At 47.0% G+C, this 20,555-nt stretch overlaps 1 protein-coding gene across 3 annotated transcripts in view; it reads left to right on the forward strand.

Annotated features, from left to right (window-relative positions):
• The window catches only part of UPF1 (UPF1 RNA helicase and ATPase), a 1,138,135-nt gene that overhangs the window by 505,778 nt on the left and 611,802 nt on the right, over positions 1-20,555 (forward strand). For all 3 annotated transcript variants that reach the window (XM_069649320.1, XM_069649322.1, XM_069649321.1), the window contains exon 15: positions 19,362-19,575. In XM_069649320.1, the coding sequence (XP_069505421.1) occupies positions 19,362-19,575 (214 nt within the window). The remainder of the gene's footprint in view (positions 1-19,361; positions 19,576-20,555) is intronic.

A 20,555-nucleotide genomic window follows, 5' to 3' on the forward strand; every position in this document is an offset into this window, starting at 1 on the left:
AGTGTTCTGAACCTAGGGAGTGGCTCCTGCCCCACCCAACAGGAAAAGTAGTCCCAAACAGAAGAGGATCAGGGGCTCAACTGGCGGGTAAGTAAGCAGCATGGTCTGCTGCAGGTAAGTCCACCCAAGCATTATGAGCCCGGCGCTTCCAGCGCTGGGACTGGGCAACTTTATGAGCCTGGTGCCACTGGCGCCAGGACAGGGTCCAAAAGGTCCCAATTGGGACTGGCTGGCACTCGGAAGCGGAGTTATGGGTCTGCTTCCAAGGGAGTTGGGCAAGTCCTGATCTTTTGGAAGCAGAGATCATGACAGCAAGTGGTTTAGATACTTCTCCAGGAGTTGAATTTGCTAAATCAGACCCAGGGGAACATGCTGAAACCCCTTATAGGGTCTTAATGGCCAGAATAATAGAATTTGTATTTTGTATTTTATTTATTTATAAAGCGCAAAGAACCAGGCCCAGGGGCAACCGGGCGCATACTCCTGAGAACATGTTACAGCAAATAATTACATTACATTTAGTACATTAATTACAAGGAAATTACACACAATATACGGTAATATACAGAAATATACAGAGAGTACCATAGCAGATTGTAATGTAAGTACAGTGAGGTGTATAAGCATGACCTAAACACACGAGTACTAGATAAGGTGAGGGTCTCATAGATCATGGGAGAACAGCCAAGTTTTGGCGTTGTTCTTGAAGGATTGGAACGATGGTTCAGTTCTGATGGGAGTGGGAAGCGTGTTCCAGAGTTTGGAGGCTAGGACAGGGAAGCTCACCCCGCCCGCTTTTTGGAGTTTAAATCTAGGCAACGTGAGGCTGTGAGTTTGGGCTGCTCTAATTGGGCGAGATGATGTGTGTAGTGTGAGACGGGCAGACAGGTAAGGTGGGGCATTGTTGTTAAGACATTTGTGAGTCAAGGCTAGCGTTTTCAGGGCAATTCTTTGTTTTACCGAGAGCCAACTTAAGTCTGATCTGACAGAGGAGATATGGGAACGTCTCGGGATGTTTAAGGCTGCCCTTAAGGCATTATTTTGTACAGTTTGCAGTTTGAGCTTAGACTGGCTGGTCCCTAGGTAAAGAGCATTGCAGTAGTCAATTTTGGCCATGACGAGAGTTCTGGCGAGGGTGATGCAGTTGGTCGAGTTAAGGAAGGGTCTACAAGCGGTGATGAGTTTGCAAGTATAGGCAGATGCTGACCTAACTGCATTTGTTTGTCTGTTAAAAGAAAGCGTGGAGTCAAGATAGACGCCTAGGGTCTTGGTGTCTTTGGAAACCTTAATATCGTTGCCGTCAATGGTGAATGACTTGTAGGTCTGGTCTAATTTGTTAAGCCGATGGTTGGAACCTAGAAGTAGGAGCTCGGTCTTATCAACGTTGAGGCAGAGTTCGTGATGTGCCATCCAAGCCTGAATGACCGAGTAGGCATCATTGAGGGCTTTGGTGTCAGCTGTGTAGTCTCCCGTGATGGGGATTAGTATCTGGGTGTCGTCCGCATAGTTGGTATAGGAGACACCCAGATAGTCAAGCACGTCGAAGAGGGGCTTAGTGAATACGTTATACAGCGTAGGGGATACACATGATCCTTGAGGAACGCCACAGTGAAAGGGGGAGGGTTCAGCTGATGCCGTAGGAGAGAAGACCCTCATAGATCTATTGCTCAGGAATTAGTGGATCCAGGCATTGGCAGAGTCAGAGAAATGGGCTGCGGATTTAAGATGTTGGCATAGTATTTGGTGGTTGACCAAATCAAAAGCCGCAGAAAGATCGAGGAGGAGAAGGGCTAACTTCCCATTGTCCTTTAGTGAATCCATCTGCGTTTTTAAATCAATCAAGGCTGATTCCGTGCCGTGTTTAGGGCGGAATCCTGATTGTCTCAAGCCTAGAAGATTGTTTAGTTCGAGGTAATCCTGATTCTGCAGGTAAGCTGCACGGTCCAAGATCTTAAGCAGGAATGGGACTGTTGTGATTGGTCTGAGGTTAGTTGGGATGTTAGGGTCAAGGGTAGGCTTTTTGAGGAGTGGGATAACCCAGGCATCCTTTAGGTTATCCGGGACAATACCTGTCTTGAAAGAAGCATTTATGAAAGCTGTAATGAAAGGGGCTAATTCATGAGATGCTTCCTTGACAATTGGTGCTGGGCAAGGGTCACCCTGGCAATTGGATGGTTTTAAGTTGTTTATGATTCCCTCTACTTCAACGGTGGTGAGTGGGGAGAAAGAGAAAGGTTTATGAGAAGGATTAACTTGGTAAGTATTGAGTGTGGGTGTGGTCAGTGGTTGGTCCGACTGTAAGGCATTCTGTTTCTCTAATTGTAGATTGGAGGGTGTCAATTTTACCCAGGAGAGCTGACTGAATATTTGTGCACCAAGAGCTACCTTTAGTACAGGAGTCGGGGGTGGGGGGGGTGCTGCAGGTGTCTCAAGTTCCTTGAGAATGTTAAAGAGTTCCTTGGTGTTAGACTGGGCAGACATAATGCGGTTGTTGTAGGAATCTTTTTTTGCCTGAAGTAGAGCTACTTTGTAATTAAGGGTAGCTATCAAGAGACTGTCCTTATGGGCGTCGGAATGGTGACTTCTCCAACGTGACTCTGCCGTCCGTTTCTCTTTGCATAGCACTCTGAGTTGGGGAGTGAACCACGAATTGAGGTGAGCTCGTTGTTTGGGTTTCCTCAGTTTGAGTGGGGCAATAGAGTTGATGGCTGCAAGCACCGACTGGTTGTACATGTCGGCTAAAATGGTAGGGTCTGTACAAGTGTCAGGAGCATTGTTTAGGGTGGGAAGAATGAGTGGGAGTAATTTTACCGAAGTAATGTTATTTTTATTTCTAGCGAGGGTGGCTGGGGCGACCGGGGGCGTAGGTAGTAAGTCTGCTTCAATACTGAAGGTGATGACGTGGTGGTCCGACCAGATGCAGGGGGCGTTGAAAAGTACGCTAATATTGTAATTGGTGTCACTGAGCCAGTCAATGGACCGCCCTTTAATGTGGGTAGGTTCCTCTATGTGGTGTGAAAATCTGATAAGGTATTAGCAAGGTCGAGGGCTGCAGTATCATTAGGGTCTTGGTGTCCTAGGTTGAGGTCGCCAAGAATGATGGTTTGCGAGTTAGATTTTGCATTGTCGAGTGCTAAAGCAGCAATGTCATCCACAAAGGATGTGGGTGGACCAGGGGGTCTGTATATGAGGTGGATGGTGACTGTTTGGTTGGCTGACAGTCCGAGTTTGACAGAGAGTACCTCTGCGGATTCCACCTTAGTGCTTGGGGTGATGGTTCTGAGTCCCAATGAGTTTCTAGAGATAAATGCAATTCCTCCCCCTCTCGAGGTGCGATCACATCTGATGATAGAGTAATCTGTGGGGATGGCTAGAGAGAGTGCAGGGCCAGATGCCGCGTGTAACCAAATCTCAGAAATGGCGATGAGTCAAGTTCCTGAGTCTTGATGAGATCAGCGATGTCCAGAGCATGGGCAGCTAAGGACCTTGCGTTGATCAAGGCAGCTTTGATTAAACCAGCGTTGCTTTTTGACACTGTGTTGGTCTGAGGGTGAGAGGGCATAGGTGAAGTGGGTGTTTGTTGGGGCGGGCTAAGCGTCATTGTTTTCGAATGTAAGTTCGGGTACATAGGGTGACCCTTCATTTTTCAATTCATGGGGTAGTCTACACCTTCACCTTCTTTTCAACAGGATGATCTTACGTACATTTTACTTAAAGGCCCACAGGAAGATCCTGTGGTTCCCTTTCATGCTGCATTGCAGAGAAAAATATCTGTCAACTGGGAAACTCCTGAGGTTATCCAGGCAGTTAACAAAAAACTATCTGGCAAATATAGGGTATCTGCTTCTGACCCTGAATATTTGAGTAAACCTCCAACTCCAGAGAGTTTGGTTGTACAAGCAGCAACTTCATCGACCAGAGATCTGCATACCCTTCTAATCCACAAGACAGGGATGATAAAAGGTTTGACGCTATGTCAAAAAAGGTCTTTTCGGCATGTAGCATGGCGTTTAAATAAGTTAATGCTACTTGCACGCTCGCAAGATTCAGCTGTACACTTTGGGAGAGTGCTTCATCTGCGGCTGTCTGTCTCCCGGAAAGAGAGGAAAGGGAAGCATTTCTGAACATCATTAACGATGGTAAAGACGCAATGTGAGTCCCTTCAAACTGGCATTGATTCTGATGACAGTATCAGCAGGGCCATGGCGGCAAGTACTACAATCCGCAGATTTGCGTGGTTGCAAAAGTCTGGTTTTGCTCCAGATGTACAGGCTAGACTTTGGAATATGCCCTTTGACGGCACTTCTTTGTTTGGTAAGAAGGCGGCTGACAGCCTGGAGAAGTTAGACATCCAAGGCAGCAGTGAAATCTCTTGGAGCTGCAATCCGTCAAACTCTGTATCGCCCCTCAGGAACCTCTTGGAGGAGTAGGTCCTTTCGCTTTCATTCTGCATTCGGAAAAGGCAGAGGACAGCCTTCTCAAAGGGGCCAAAAACAATTCACCCGCGGTGGACTGGTTAAAAGTACAAAAGCCGCAGCAGGTGCCTCCTTGCCCTCGGCATCTGCGTCAGCCGCCTCTAAACCACTCTGAGGTCTCTCCTCACAAGACAACAGTAGGGGGCAGGTTAACTCAACATCTGACGGAATGGCAGGCTATTACGTCAGATGCTTGGGCATTGGAGACAGTTGCCCAAGGTTACTGCCTGTCCTTTCTACGCACCCCTCGGTCATCCACCGGGGAACAGCTCTTTGAAGTTTCCAGATCCGCTCCTTGCGCAGGAGATTCTAGATATACTAGAGAAAAGTGCCATAGAACCGGTACCTGTAGCGTAGAGCAACAAGGGTTGGTATTCCCCCTACTTTCTAGTACCGGAGGACTGAGACCCATCTTGGACTTACGAGAATTGAACAAGTTCCTCAGGAAGGACAAGTTCAAGATGGTAACTCTCTCAGATCCTTCAGGCCCTCCAGGTTCAGGACTGGCTGGTATCTCTAGACCTTCAGGATGCTTATCCATGTGCCAATCCATCTCAAACGCAGGAAATATCTGAGGTTTGCAATTGGCAACTCTCATTATCAATTTCGAGTTCTGCCATTTGGGCTGACCTCCGCCCTGAGGGTCTTCACCAAGCTAATGCCTGTAGTGGCTGCAAGTCTAAGGAGGGAAGGGATCCACGTCTACCCCTGCCTAGCGATTGGTTGATCAGAGCAGTATCTTCGGAACAAGCTCCGATCCAACTAGATTGTCTGCCACTTCCTTCACAAACTGGGCTTCCCCCTCAATTTAAAGAAGTCACAGATGATACCATCACAGACTCCAGTTCATCGGAGCGGTCCTGGACACTTCCCTGGGGAAAGCCTTGCCACCAGAGGTGAGGGCTCAAGATATTCTGCAGATGGGTCACCAAGTTTCAAAATGCCAAACGTCTCCCAGCCTTCGACTTTTTGAGGTTGTTAGGCCTCATGGCATCCTGCATCTTCCTTGTGCCAGAGGCTCGCCTGAGAATGAGATCGCTCCAATGGGCACTAAGAACCCAGTGGTCGCAATTCTCAGGAAGATTGACAGATCTCCTACATGTCCCAGACAAAGTGGCTCGAAACCTTCAGTGGTGGGCCTGTCGGGAGAATATTTTGAAAGAACTGTTTTGGCAACCATGGCCAGAGATAACAGTAGTCGCTGATGATTCACTCACGGGGTGGAAAGCCCATGCCAACGACTTGACCAACAGCGGTCGTTGGTCTCCATCGGAGTCCAGACTACATATCAACCTGTTGGAGCTGAGAGCTATCAGACTAGCGCTGAAGGCTTTTCTGCCATCTGTACAAGGGAAAAATGGCCTAATAACGGACAACACTGTGGCCATGCACTACCTCAACAAAAGAGGAGTCGTAGGATCACTGCCACTGTGCAGAGAGGCGCTGCAGCTCTGGTTTTGGGAAATTCAAGAAGGAATCTCTTTCAGCAGTTCAATTAGCCGGAGAGAAGAACTTGACAGCGGATGCTCTGAGGAGGCAGAGCACAGTCTCCCACGAGTGGGAGATAGCTCAGGAAGTCCTTCAAGAGATCTTCACCCTTTGGAGAACCCCTCATGTGGATCTGTTCTCCACCAGTATCAACAGGAAGTGCGATCAGTTTTGTTCAAGGGACTTTCCCCCGAGAGGAGCTCTAGGGGACGGGTTTGTAGTGGACTGGGAGTTCCCACTTCTGTACGCGTTTCCTCCGCTCCGTCATTCCTCAGATGATCAGGAGGTTGAGAAGATTCCGGAAGACTATGATCCTAATTGCCCTAGACTGGGCCAGGAGAAGGTTGTACCCAGACCTTCTGGACATGTCCATCTGCCCTCCGATTCGTCTTCCGCACAGGGAGGATCTTCTCTCACAGAATGGAGGTCAGGTTCTCCATCCAGACAGCAGAACCCTCAACCTTCACGCTTGGTTTCTAAAAGGTTGAGGTACAAGGATTGGGACCTCCCAGATGACGTCATGGAGGTGTTGCTTTCGGCTAGAAGGCCAGCAACAAAGACTTTATACCGCTGCCGTTGGAAAAAAAGTTTTGCAGCTGTTTTAGAGAAAAGAATATCAAACCCTTTTCTTGCGGTACACCAATGGTGTTATATTTATTTTGCTCTGTTTGGCGAAGTCAGGTCTTCAATTTGGTACGATCAAGGGCTACCTCGCAGCGCTGTCTATCTTCAAGCGCACTGTGGTGGAGCCATCATATTTCAAATGACCCCTAGTAATCCAATTTCTGAAGGGGTTGACTAACGTCTATTCCCCAAAGCTGTTCCAAGTTCCCTTGTGGGACTTAAATCTAGTCTTACATTTCCTGATGGGTACTCGTTTTGAACCTCTCCATTCTTGTTCATTAAGATTTCTCACCCTTAAAACAGTCTTACTAGTGGCTTTGACATCTGCCAGAAGAGTGAGTGAATTACAAGCTCTATCTTGCAAACCTCCTCATACAATTTTTCACAAAGACAAGGTAGTCTCTGAATTCCACATCACTCAGAAGATAACCTTACTGTCATTCTATCCTCCTCCCCATCCAGGGAAAGAGGAAGGGAGGTTACATAGGCTGGATCCAAGGCAAGCCTTGAGCTTTTATATCAGTAGACTCGCCAGGATAAGGCAAGCAGACCAACTGTTTATAGGTTATGCAGGACACAAATTAGAATTGGCAATCACAAAACGGACCATTTCAAGATGGATTATTTTAGCCATTCTAGAATGCTGCAAATCGGCAGGGAAAGGGCCCACTCAACACTTTAGGGCTCATTCAACCAGGGGTATCGCAGCCTCTTCGTCCCTCCAAAGAGGGGTACCGATTCGAGACATTTGTGGCTGCCACATGGTCGCCCGCACATACCTTTACAAAATTCTACAATCTGGATTCCTCCTCTAGCCAGGAGACCAGATTAAGCAAAGCTGTGTTACACTCTGTTCATTCTTAAAGGGAAATATTCCAATTTTACTCCCACCTCCATTTACACACCACTGCTATGGGAGTCTATCAAGATAAGGAATACGTCTGAGGACACAATCCCTTCGAAGAACAAGTTACTCCTTACCTTGTAACGTTCTTTCGATGGAATGTTCCTCCGACGCATTCCTTATTGCCCCTCCCATCCATCCCCTCAGCAAAACTTCCCTTGTAGTTGCATCTTACGCTCCTTCAAGGTCAATAAACAATTCATGCATAGCTACTCTTAAGCTTCAAAATGGAACTGAGCAACGGACGCTGCACAAGTCTATTTATACGCACAATGACGTCGGCGCCGATACAGAGGGTGTCGGGACACCAACTCGAGGGAAGTCGACGCGCAGCGCCCTCTACTGAAAAAAGTTTGAGGCCAGCAAGCTGGAAGTAATCTATCAAGATGAGGAATACATCGGAGGAACATCCCATCGAAAGAACGTTACAAGGTAAGGAGTAACTTGTTCTTTGAACTCATGTCGACTGCTTCACTGAAGATTATCTCATGGAAAGTGGCGTTTCTAGTGGCTATTACCTCGGCCAGGCGGATGTTGGAATTGCAAGCATTGGTCATTGACCCTCCTTACCTGAGGTTTCTGAAGGACAAGGTCTCCTGGCCACTAAACGACACTTTATCCCAAAAGTGCTGACAGCCTTTCATAAACTTGCCTCCATTGCTTTACCCTCGTTTTTGCTAATGCATCTACGCCAGCAGAAAGGGCCCTGCATTCTCTGGACGTTAAGAGGGCCTTAAAGATTTATCTAAATCGCACTCAGGACTTCAGGAAACTGAAGCAACTGTTTGTGGCGTATGTCCCGTCCAACCAGGGGCAGGCCATCTCCAAGCAGGAACTTTCCAGATGGGTTTCCTCTTCAATTTCGTTTTGCCATGCTAAAGCTGGATCATTCTACGAGGTACACTGCCTCCTAGACGGCGCTGTAGTCTGGCATACCGCTGGTGTACATTTGCCAGGCGGCCTCCTGGGCGGTGCTGCGTGCCTTCACCAGGCATTACTGTCTGGGGCAGCAGCATTTGGAAGGTGTGCAGGTGGGTCGAGCGGTCCTCCAACGCCTGTTCCAATAATGTAGGCCCTGCAGCTTCGCCGGTTTGTTTTCTATGTGCTTGTCACTTGCTGGGGTTGTTGTCTCGTGTATATAATTAAGTACTGGTTGTTGGTTTGCCTATCGCACACCGCCATTGATTGGTTGTACTGCTATGTAATCTATTCACAGCATGTGAATCCATGAAAGATCCAATGCTGGAGAAGGGAGTAGTTTGTTACCTGTAACTCCACTTCTCCAGCTTTGGTATCTTTCATGGATTCCTATGCGCCTGCTGGCCAACCCTGGAGGCGAAACCGTTGTGTTTGGGTTCAGCTCTACTTTGGAGATTAAAATCTGAAGGCAAGCTCCGGGGGAGGGGCTATTTATACCACACGTCCTATTGGTGGGGACTAAAGCACCCAAAAAGGACGTTGATAGGACTCTAAAGGGTCCAAGTTTTCCATAGGAAAAAGCTAAGTTAAAGTCACTGAGGTTTCCCAGCCTGACGTGGAAATATTCACAGCATGTGAATCCATGAAAGATACAACGCTGGAGAAATGGAGTGACAGGTAAGAAACTACTCCCTTCTAGGTACAGTAAAAACCTTTAACTACTTTAGTGATAAGTTATGCTAGGTGAGTAAAAACCTATAACTACTTTTGGGATAACACACAGTTATCTCAAGGTAAGTTAAATCGACAAAGTTGTTCAAGGAGCTATCAGCAACTTGGGACAGGTATAAACCTAAGACTCTTTTTGTATCCGTCTAAAACAGCACAGGGAAAGCAAAACCCAGTGTTGCACTTTACTTGTTCTAGGTAGGTAAAACCTAATGCAGACTTATTCTGGACATTCGTAAAGCAAGTCAGGGGAAGCAAGACCCAGTTGAGGAACACACCTACCATTATCCAAACAGGAATAACTAAGTGAAAACAACATCACTTTTGTGAAGAGGCACAACCAAATCACAGGTGAGTAATATACCTTTCTCCAGTATTGGATCCTTCATGGATTCACATGCTTAGAATATTCCCCGTCAGGCTGGGAACCCTCAGTATATTTATAAAGACGTTTTACACAGGAAAAATGTTCAACACTGTCCCATCTATGTCGTTTTTGGCCCGCTTACGCATGACCCAATAGGACGTAGGGTGTAAATAGCTCCGTCCTCGCAGCTTCCCTTCAGATATCAACCGTCTCCAAAGTAGCGGGAGCACCTCATGTTTTTTCTGCTTACAAGTTTGAATTCTACTTTTGAAAGTTTCTAGTTTAAAAATGTCTGGAAAGGCGTTCTGCCCGTGTGCCACATGAGGACTGAAAAAGTCTATGAAGGAGATGGGCACATGGATTACTTGTACTGTCTACATCCGCATCACTCGATGGACAGTTCTGAGATCTGTAAGGGTTTCTCACAGAAAACGCTAAAGGATCGTAATAGGCGTCTGGTGACGTGGCTAAATGAAGGAACCTACCCTTCATCGGAGGTAGGATCTGCGTGCAGTCTAGCATCCAGGCCTAAGTCATCGAAGTCATAATCCCATTGCCGGTTGGTGTCAGCAGAACCTCCGATGAAGAAACCGCGATCTATGGAAAAACGCCCCTCAGAGAAACACCCGGTGAAGGAATCCTTGTCGAAGCATGGGCAGGATCGTCACCAAGGAAAGTCTTCATCTTAGTCAAAAAAAAGGAAAAGATCAGTTGAAGACCTCCTCCTCAGTGGACCATCACAGGTCTTCCTCGAGGAGAGATGCAACGAGGCATGTAACTAGCTCAAAAAGGGCGGGATCGCCTAAAGAAGCTGCGTCCCAGCCTCCACCATTGTCGACAGACTCAGTCATTGACGAGTTCGTTGCAGTCGACGCAGGTAACACCTGCAGTGGCCCTCGCGAATCCGATAGCGACGATAGACGTCTCCACATTGAAATGGTCGACGGTCGACCCTCCAATGGCATGGCAGCCGGAGGTGTACGATGTGATTCTGCTAGAAGTCTTACTACAGCCGGAGGTGGCCTTCCCAATATCATCAATGGGGGAGGATCGAGAACAGATTGTTGGTCCAGCAGATCTAGGATTACAGGTGGTTGGTTCGTCGACTGTTTTGGCGGAGCAAGGTGTACTCGTTTCATCGCCTTTGTCAAATCCTCAATATTATCCTTGCCAGTATTGTTCACGCTACAGTCTCTTCTAAAGCAGTTGAAAACAAAGTTAACCCTCGTGGGTGCACCTTTGGTGATGCCGGTGATACCTACCGACGACAAACTGGGTCCTTCTACGCGGTTGATAGGGAATCCACCCTCCCGTCCAGTTACCGAGGAACTGCCACGCTCATACCCAGAGGAAGGGGAGTTGCAAGATTCAGAGTAGAACCTAGACTCTTTCAGATGTTTCATCAAACCCTTTGAGGGATCCTACATGGGAGTCAGAGGCGGAAATGGAAGCGCCTAGAAGTCCAGCTCAACCTTCGCTGCCAGATGACATCGGCGCCTTTCATGCGATGATGGGCAAAGCCTGTATTGAGTTTGGTCTGGCCCCTGAAGAGGAAAAGAAGGAATGCTTCTTGTTCGACCATATGGGGAAGAGAAGGAAGTCGGTCTTCTCGGTGCCCATTCTGGACTACGTCTGGCAAGAAGGCTTGAGGACCATGCGCCATCCATTTTCAGAACCAGCAATAAAGGGCAGGTTAGAAAAGAAATTCAAGGCTCCAGACTCGACGCCTAAACGCTTGACCGCTCAGACTTCTCCAGAGTCGCTAGTGTCGGCGGCAGCGGCTAGGAAGGCCAGAGCGCAACATTAATGTTCTACCCCTCTGGATAATGAGGCTAGAAGGCAGGATGCGTTTGGTAAGAAGGTTCTATCCGTAGGAGCGACAACGGTTAAGGTGGCTAACTCGCAGCCGATTATGGCAAGGTACGACCGGGAGATGTGGCATCGTTTGGCCCCTATCCTAGAACACCCACCTGATGAGGAGCATAGAAAGTCGGCCATGCTGCCGGTCCATGAAGGGGAAGAGGCATCGAACCACTCGATTAACATCGCCGTGGACTTGGGGGAGTCTGGATTCAAGCAAATGAACAACGGAGTGGTTTTGAGAAGGCAAGCCTGGCTGCAATGTACTAACTTTAGACCGGAGGTCCAGTGTAAGGTCCTCGATATGCCATGTGAGGGTGACCAATTGTTCGGAGAGAAAGTGGACGAGGCCTTGAAAGGTATGAGAGGATACGGACACGGCCAGGTTGTTGGGAGCCCTGCAAAGCGGAAGAGCTTTTGGATCCTTTCGTCCCTTCCACGGAGCATCAGGAAATTCCCGTTTTACAGCATCTAGAGACCGAAACTTCAACAGGCCATCATACTCATCCCAAGGTTATAGGCGTGCGGTCCAGGCTGAAACTACCAGGCTTCGAGGAGAAGGGGATATTCATCAGCAAAAGACAGGTAGTCAAAGTCCCAACAATGACAGGCTTCAGGACGTCCTGGGAGGAAGGGTGTACCGTCATGTCGACGAGTGGGAAAGAACAGACCGCTGGGTATTGGACACGATAAAACTAGGCCACTCTTTGCAGTTCAAAGAAACGCTGTCACAAATTCCACCTGTGTATTCGGCGCAACCCCATCTCCACATATTATAGCAAGAAGTGGGGCTTATGCTGCAAAAAGGGGCTATAGAATTCGTCCCGGTGGCCGAGAGAGGCAGAGGAGGGTACTCTCGGTACTTTGTGGTCAAGAAACCCAACGGCAAGTGGAGACCCATTCTGGACCTGCGGGCTCTCAACAAGACCCTAAAAAAATCTGAAGTTCAAAATGCTTACGCATCAGGAAGTTATCCGATCCGTACAGCCGGGGGATTTTCTGGCGTCGTTAGACCTACAAGACGCACATTTTCACATACCTATGCGTCGACGACACAGAACGTTTCTAAGGTTTGTAGTCGGTCGGAGCCATTACCAGTTCAAAGTATTTCCTTTCGGACTGAAGTCATCTCCCAGGACGTTCACAAAATGTTTGGCTGCGAAGGAAAAGGCACCACGTTTACCCTTACCTGGACGATTGGCTGATAAGGGGCTCATCGCCGAGCATAACCGGCCAGCCTAGAGGCCACCATGCAACTTCTGAAGCTCTTGGGCTTTGCAATCAACTTCAAGAAATCCTCATTAACTCCCTCAAAGAACTTGGTATTTCTGGGCGTGGAATTACAAACGCAGTCAGGTGTCATGATTCCTGCCCCTCTTGTCCCCAGCCCTCCAAGATGTCAGGCTGGAGCCAGGCCACAATCACCTACATGGCCCTCAAGGGCCTCTCCATCCCTCCAAAGACTCACTTGCAGTGAGACTTGGCGCTTGTGGCACCAGACTCACTCCCTCCCATAGGATAACATTGGGATTGGACTTGTAGTGCTTTGATGGGGACAAGATGGATGCCCCCACATTTCGGTTCCAAGAACTGCATGTGCAGTCTAGTCAGCCCAGAGACACTTGGGATACCCAGAGACTATTTAAGCCATGCCCAGGCTGAGAAACATGCTTTGTGTTTTCTGCACCTCCAGCGTGACACTCACCGTGTTGGGATCGGTCTCCAGTAGGCCTGCATCTTTCTTCTGCGCTGAGCTCCTGCAAGAACAAGAACACCGTTAGGAACAGCCTTACCTTGCGGAGCTTCTGCCCATCATTCATCGCTTCTTCTGTTCTGCGGGCATCTTCGGCGGTGTAATTTCCATCCCGGCATGCCGCTTCCAAAGGAACAGAAAAAAGCATTAGTAAGCATTCTACAAATCTTCGCTTAGTTTTAAAGACTGTACAAGCTTCAAACGCTTACCTGAATACCAGCCGCTCTGGGGGAACCCTGTCTCGGGAACGTCTCGTCCATCTGCAAGAGGGAAAAGACACTCCAGGTTAGCGTGGAAACATCTAGAGCTGCCGCATACCGCGCTTACTCACCGCATTTCTTCGTCGTAACCGGCATCCACGCTGAAAACGTTGCGGCACCTAAAAGACACAGAAAAAGAACTCGGTTCAATACAAATACGAAAGGTTTGCATCGCGCTCACTCACCTTCAGCGCTACTCATCTCAGCAGCACGCCGCCATCCCCGGACTCCGGCCCTCATCTAAGGAAGGAAAGGAACGAAGTTGGAGAACTGTTCAAAAGACTCATTATACTTACCTGTCAGACTCTTGCCAGTGAAGGAACTAGGCAGCAGCGAGCCCGTATCAATCAACGCGCCCCTGCGCTGAAAGCAGGACGGAGAGCACACTATCCAAGAAAACGGGGTGAGCTGTGGATCAAAGGGAAGGGTTGGACCCCGGGGAAGAAGGTGTTCAAGCACACAGACAATGGGGAGTTAAACTCTACCAATCCTGTGTTTCAGGCCCAGTCTCCAGTCGAGTAGACTCCAGGGAAGGGTTTGAGGTCGGAAGGTCAGAGTGACGTCCCTGTGGATACCAGGTGAGCGATACATCAGGGCTAGTGAAGCCCTCCTTGGAAAGGGTTCGAAAACTAACACAAAAGGCGGAAGAATGGAAAGTGGGCACCAGGGTGTCAGTCAGAAAATACATGTCACTGCTAGGGCCCTTAGCGTCCTGTATTCCATTGGTGAGAAATTGCTCTCTTCATGAGGCCAGTACAGGAGTTCCTGGCAGACAGATGGTCCCAGAGTCGAGGCTTTCGAGCTTCTGCGAGCACTTCAATGGTGGCAGCTCTCGGACAATCTGACGAGGGGGATGCCCCTGCAGGAACCGGATTTTCAAGCGACGATAGTAATGGATGCATCGCTGAAAGGATGGGGAGCCCATCTGGGGTCCCTGCAAGTTCAAGGTCAATGGTCCCCAGCGGAGTCTACTCTTCACAACAACGTGCTGGAGTTAAGGCCGGTACGCTGGGCTCTGAAGTCCTTTTGCCGCGCATACGAGCGTCAGTTGTTGTGTTGTCCGTTGGTATTCTATGTCCTATCTCAGGAAGCAAGGGGGCACTCGTTCCAGGACGCGCTCGAGCGAAGCTCAGAAAATATGGCGTTGGGCCCTCGAGCAGAATATGAACATATAATGGCTTACCATCTTCCGGGGGTGAAAAATAAACAAGCAAACTCGCTCAACAGGGAAATGAATCAACTGCACGAGTGGGAGCTGGACGATCGACAAATGGCAAAAATCTTCAGAAAATGGGGTCGTCCATCCATGGATCTGTTTGCAACCCGAGAGAACAAGTAATGCACACATTATGCGAGCAGGTGGCCACAACCTGGATCGCTGGGGGAAGCGTTCTCCTTCCCGTGGACGAACAAGTTTTCCTACGTGTTCCCTCCGTTTCCACTCATCTGGCGGACCCTCCAGTGGATTGACAAGTACCCAGGTCGGGTAATTGCAGTGGCTCTGTACTGGGCGAGATAGTCGTGGTTCTCAGACCTGCTCCAACCGTCGATAGCAGAGCCAGTTAATTCCAGGAGATTCCGAACCTTCTATCTCAAGACAAAGGAGCAGTTTGGCATCACGACCCAGACTCGCTCAACCCGATGGCCTGGCTCCTGATTTCTCCGAGTTTGGGGACCTGAATATTCCCTCGGAGTGTCGACGAATCTTACAGGTGGCACAAGCTCCGTCCATGAACACTTCATATTCAGGTAAATGGAAGAGTTTCTGTGTGTGGTGCAGGGATCATCTGGGGGTAGACCCTTTAAACATCGGAGCAGAACAGCTTCTTCCATATTTGCTACACTTGGCGGAGAAGGGATTGGCTTTTTCCTCCATTAAGTTCATTTGGTGACCATCTCGAGATTTACTCGTAAAAGACATTCAACGCCGTTGTTCAGCAATCAGCTGGTGAAACATTTTCTGAAAGGCCTATTTCGGACTTTTCCGCCAGCCAAAAAGTTCCCCCCTAACTGGAGTCTCAATCTAGTACTGTCGGCACTAATGAGGGCTCCGTTCGAACCAATGTCGTCGTTGTTGAAGTTTTTGTTGTGGAAAATGGCCTTTTTAGTAGCCAGTAGATCAGCAAGAAGGCTTTCGGAATTACAGGCATTGGTCATTGATCTCCATTCTTGCGGTTTTTCAAAGACAAAGTAGTATTTGCAACCAATCCTCACTTCATTCCTGAAGTCCCGACGACATCCCACAAACATTCCTCTATTGTTCTACCGACATTCTTTGCAGCAGCCTCTTCTGTGGCAGAAAAAGCCCTTCACACGTTGGATTTAAAAAGAGCTTTGAAGTTCTATCTCAGTCGTACTCAAGAATCAGATTTTAGTCTTTCAAGGCAACTGTTTGTAGCTTATGGACCTTCGTTGAAGGGAAAATAGATTTCTAAGCAAGAACTGAACTACTGGGTGTCGTGGACTATTGCTTTTTGTCACTTTAAAGCAGGAAAGCCTCTGAAAAGACGCCCTAAAGCTCATTCGACAAGATCCACCTCATCATGGGCGGTGTTGTCGTCTGGAATTCCATTGGTGGACATCGGTCAAGCGGCATCCTGGTCGGTGCAGCACACATTTACTCAGCATTATTGCCTAGAGCAACAGCATGCGGCAGATGTGCAGATGGGACGAGCAGTCCTTCGGTACCCGTTTCAGTAAGGTAAGCCCCAAAAAGAGGTGTATGCTCTTATCAATAGACCATGAATTGGGGTTTTTGTATTGCTAACTGCATGTGCGGCTCTGATAATATTGGTTTGCATTGCACGCCTCCAGATTAGGAGTACTGCTATATAATCTATTCTAAGCATGTGAATCCATGAAAGAGCCAATGCTGGAAAAGGGAGTAGTTTCTTACCTGTAACTCCATTTCTCCAGCGTTGGTATCTTTCATGGATTCACATGTGCCCGCCGGCCTCCCCTGAATGCAAACTTTATCTGCCCCTACTACTTTGGGGGTTAAAATCTGAAAGGAGCCGCCGGGCGGGGCTGTTTATACCCTATGTCCTATTGGGTCATGCATAAGCGGCCCAAAAACGACATAGATGAGACACAGAAGCGTCAAATGTTTCCTATGGAAAATGTCTTTATAAATATACCGAGGGTTCCCAGCCTGACTGGGAATATTCTAAACATGTGAATCCATGAAAGATACCAACGCTGGAGAAATGGAGTTTCAGGTAAGAAACTACTCCCTTACCATCTACTTTCTATTAGAATGGCAAAATGGTTTCTAAGGAAAGAAAGATGTTAAACATACTTTTGAGAAAAGTGCATCACACATCCAAGGTAAGAACGTTTTGTAACTGTTAACTCTGACTTGGTTACCAACCGACTCTTTTACAAGTAAATTTTAAACACTTATTTTCTTTTCTAGGCAGAATGTCCAATCCCTTAAGTTTTTCCCTTATTCTTGGAGAATGAGTGCTCAGTGGCAGAAGGGGGTCACTAGAATCTAGTGATCAACGGTGTCAGGAGAGGTTCTTAAGTAGCAAAAGTCAGAGTTCCTCAGGAAGACTGGGCAAACGGGTGAGTATTTTACTTTGCGTTAGAGGAGTGCCCAGGGGCTACACAGAAGACACCCTAGGTGGATTCTAGCGGTGGAATTGGGTGAACTGGACAAGAGGCCTCCCAATCACAGAAAACACCCCACACTTCACAAGAAACTTAAGGTAAGTACATACCCTAGCCAACACAGTACCTCTGCATTGAAGTTTTTGCAGCAGGACTTCAGGATCTGCAGCCAAAAACCGTGTCGGTGGATTCCTTGTCGTGGTGACTGAAAACAAGACCTTGGAAGGGACTTTGCAGCAGGGATCAATGGAGAAGGCTCTAGGCAAAGTTTTCCTCGCAGCTGGATGCGGCTCTGTGGATTTGGCACCTTTTACAGTAGCGCAGAAGACGACAGAATTTCACGGTCGGTTTCTCGTTGTTGCAAAGGTCCAGCACTTTGGTGAGGGGAATTTTCAGACTCGATCTGTATCTCTGGAGATAAACCAGGATGCCCACGAAGTTCCAGCGAGATTCGGATTTCGTAAGACCGTGCACCACACAATGGCTTGAGGTATCAAGGTTTTGGGGTATTGCAGCCCAGCAAGTTCGCAGTAGAGCATGAGATGGCTCAAAATGCAGGTTTTGTGTCTAGTGGGTCTCGCCAGGCTCTAGATCAGGGTTATCGTTTTCAGAGTCCCCAGGTCGATTGGAAGGAAGGGGTACAGCAGGCTCAGGTTACACAGCAGGCTCTCCGGTCGCTGGAAATAGCCTGAGCCGCTTTTCCTCCATCCTCTTCGGTTTTGTTTCCAGTGGTCGACTTGTCTTCAGCTTCCAGGTTCACAGTATGTAACGGGAACTACAGCACAACCTCTGCATTCTCTCAGTGCATTTTACAACAAAGGGCGGTCCGGTTGTCCAATCAGGACAGCCAGCCCCCCACTAAGATGTGTCCCCATTCAGACAAGGAGGAAGACAAAGGGCTGCAGAGTTTTGGACTCCTCTGTCGCTTCCTGCCTTCAGACTGGAGCATGGGTGGGGAGTCAAGGAACTCCTGCCGAAGATAAAAATCGCACAAAGGAATTTCCCAACCTGGATGTCAAGTGGAGGAACAAGAAAGGAAAACACTAAAATGGCGAAAAAAAACTGGGGCCATATTGGTAAAACGAGCACACCAGCCATTTGAAGGTAAGCTTGTCCCTGTAGCAGAATTGTTACAGTATTAGTGTGAAAGGGGTTACATTGTATCTCTCATGCACTCCACATAAGGTGGGGTGTGCTGGTTTCACCGGTTTATAGTGATAATTTCGACAACAAAAATGTCGAAAGTCAAAATTTCGAAAAAGAAAATGTCGACTTTTTTTTCAATGCATTTTTTTTTAAATGGGGGGGTTTCCCCAACCCCCCTTTTTTTAATTTTTCCCTTTTTTTAAACTCCCGAACCCCTAAAATAAATATATAATTAAAAAAAAACGAAAGTCAACATTTGTTTTCGACATTTTTTTTTCGACATTTTTGTCTGTCGACATTTTTTGTCGAAATTATGACTGCCCACCGGTTTCACCAAATAAAATGTAGAAGGGATACCAAGATCCTTTCTACCCTTGGGAACTGTAGTTCTCTCAATGTTAGCCAAAGAAAGTTTAAAAGTGGAGCCCCTAGGGCAACCCAGCAACAGGCACTTATTGCCAAAATGTGGTTAAAGAGAATAACTTTAAAACAACACTATGTAGAGTCTAAGAAATGACACCCATAAAGAGTAAAAGTCTGTGAGGGTGGAAAAAAAATTCCCACTCAAAGGTATAAGGAAAAATATCCCACCAATAAAGCAAAATGTTCTGGGGTTGACACAGATCAGGAAGATTTTTCATTTCTATGAAACTCTTACCTAACACGTAGTCGGACATGTGGAAATATTCAGACGTATGTGCATCAATAAGACACATACGGAGTGTCTACACTTACAGGTAAGTAGCTAAACGTTTTCATAAGTACATATATCATAACTGCTCTCTAAGAAATTGTGTACATAGTATATTTAGTTCTCTGCACAAGGTTGTGTTTTAGAAATATTTGTGACACTGTAGAGAAAGGAAAACTCACATGAAGCCTTGCTGAGGAGCCTGGCAGGTTTGAGCCATGCGAAACTCGTAGTTTGTAATCTACCTACAGTGTAGGAAGTGAATACTTTAGTAGAGCGGGAACGAGAGGGACATGCAGCTTTAAGCTGCTCTAGGATAATGCACCAAAGCATTTATAGTCTGCAAGAGGTAAAGTTAATGGCTTGTATGTTTGTAAACCTAGTTTTGATAACTGTTGATTCATTCCATGGCCTGCATGAATGACTCCTAGAACTGTTAAAGTAAATAAGTGTAGAGGAACATGAAATTGTTTGTTTTCTGGCCTTTGTCATTTCTTAACTTGTTTGAGAAATAAATTCTCTTGCTTCCCACAGCTGATCCTTGTAGGAGATCATTGCCAGCTTGGTCCTGTCGTAATGTGTAAAAAAGCAGCAAAAGCAGGCCTTTCTCAGTCTCTGTTTGAGAGGCTTGTGGTCTTGGGAATTCGTCCTATTCGACTTCAAGTTCAGTATCGTATGCATCCTGCACTTAGTGCGTTTCCATCAAATATTTTCTATGAAGGATCCCTTCAAAATGGAGTCACTGCAGGTATAGTATAATTGCAAACTGCTTTTAGTAGGCAATAAAGGGTAAAACATTTGCAATTAAGCCCTTCTTAATTGTAGATTTTGCAATCTACACTTCTAATATCTGCATTATCATTTACCTGTGAAATTCTACTGAAACAGCATTGAACCACTACATTTTCTTTTTGAGTACCAGTCCATGCCAGTGTTTTACTTATGTGTTTTTTTTTTAAACTTCATGCAAAGCAAATTTATTTCTCAACTTGGTGTTTGTTTGGCATATAGTTACTGCCAAGTTTGTGGTTTGTTGCTCATTAAAAACATTTTTAGAGACCAACACTGACTTTGAATCTTTGGTAGTCCCTTTATGGTAGGCAGCAGATCCAGATTTAAATGTGCATCTGCCTTTCAGTAGCTAAAATCTCACCTATGTCTGCATAGTGCAAAAATTTTCCTTCTGGCACTAGATAATGTATATGGACTACTTGATCCGCTTTTGGGCCTCCATTACAGATTGACATCTGTTCCTTGGCTTTACTGTTGCGTCCTCCAGGACCCCAATCATCTAAGGGCATATATGAGGCTGAGACTTGCTTCACAATTATTCTAGTTTCACCCTGGCATCAGTGAACCAGCTGTCTTTTGACAACATTCATATTCCTTTCTCCAAGTGACTGCCATCAATTGCTAGGACCATTCCTTTTGGGAAACATTTCTTTTTGCAACTCTCCTGACTTTGCTTTGTGATCCCCCACCCCCCGGCTTTCTGTCCTGGAACTGTCTGACTTTTAATGGAAGTAAACATTTGGTTTTTTTGTTTTTTACTTCACTTAAATGCTCAAATTAATTTTGGTGCACTGATGAGCCCCGAAGGTTACCAGTGCAGGAAGTGTTTCTCACTTTTTTATAAATCTTTTTTTTCTCTTTTGTAACACCACTTCACCTCAAGTGGAGTGTTTGTGGGAACATTATCTCCCGCCATCCCCCTTTTCTTTGGGCAAC

This window comes from Ambystoma mexicanum, chromosome 1p, assembly GCF_040938575.1.
Source record: "Ambystoma mexicanum isolate Mex_15411 chromosome 1p, UKY_AmexF1_1, whole genome shotgun sequence".
NCBI classification, from domain to species: Eukaryota; Metazoa; Chordata; class Amphibia; order Caudata; family Ambystomatidae; genus Ambystoma; species Ambystoma mexicanum.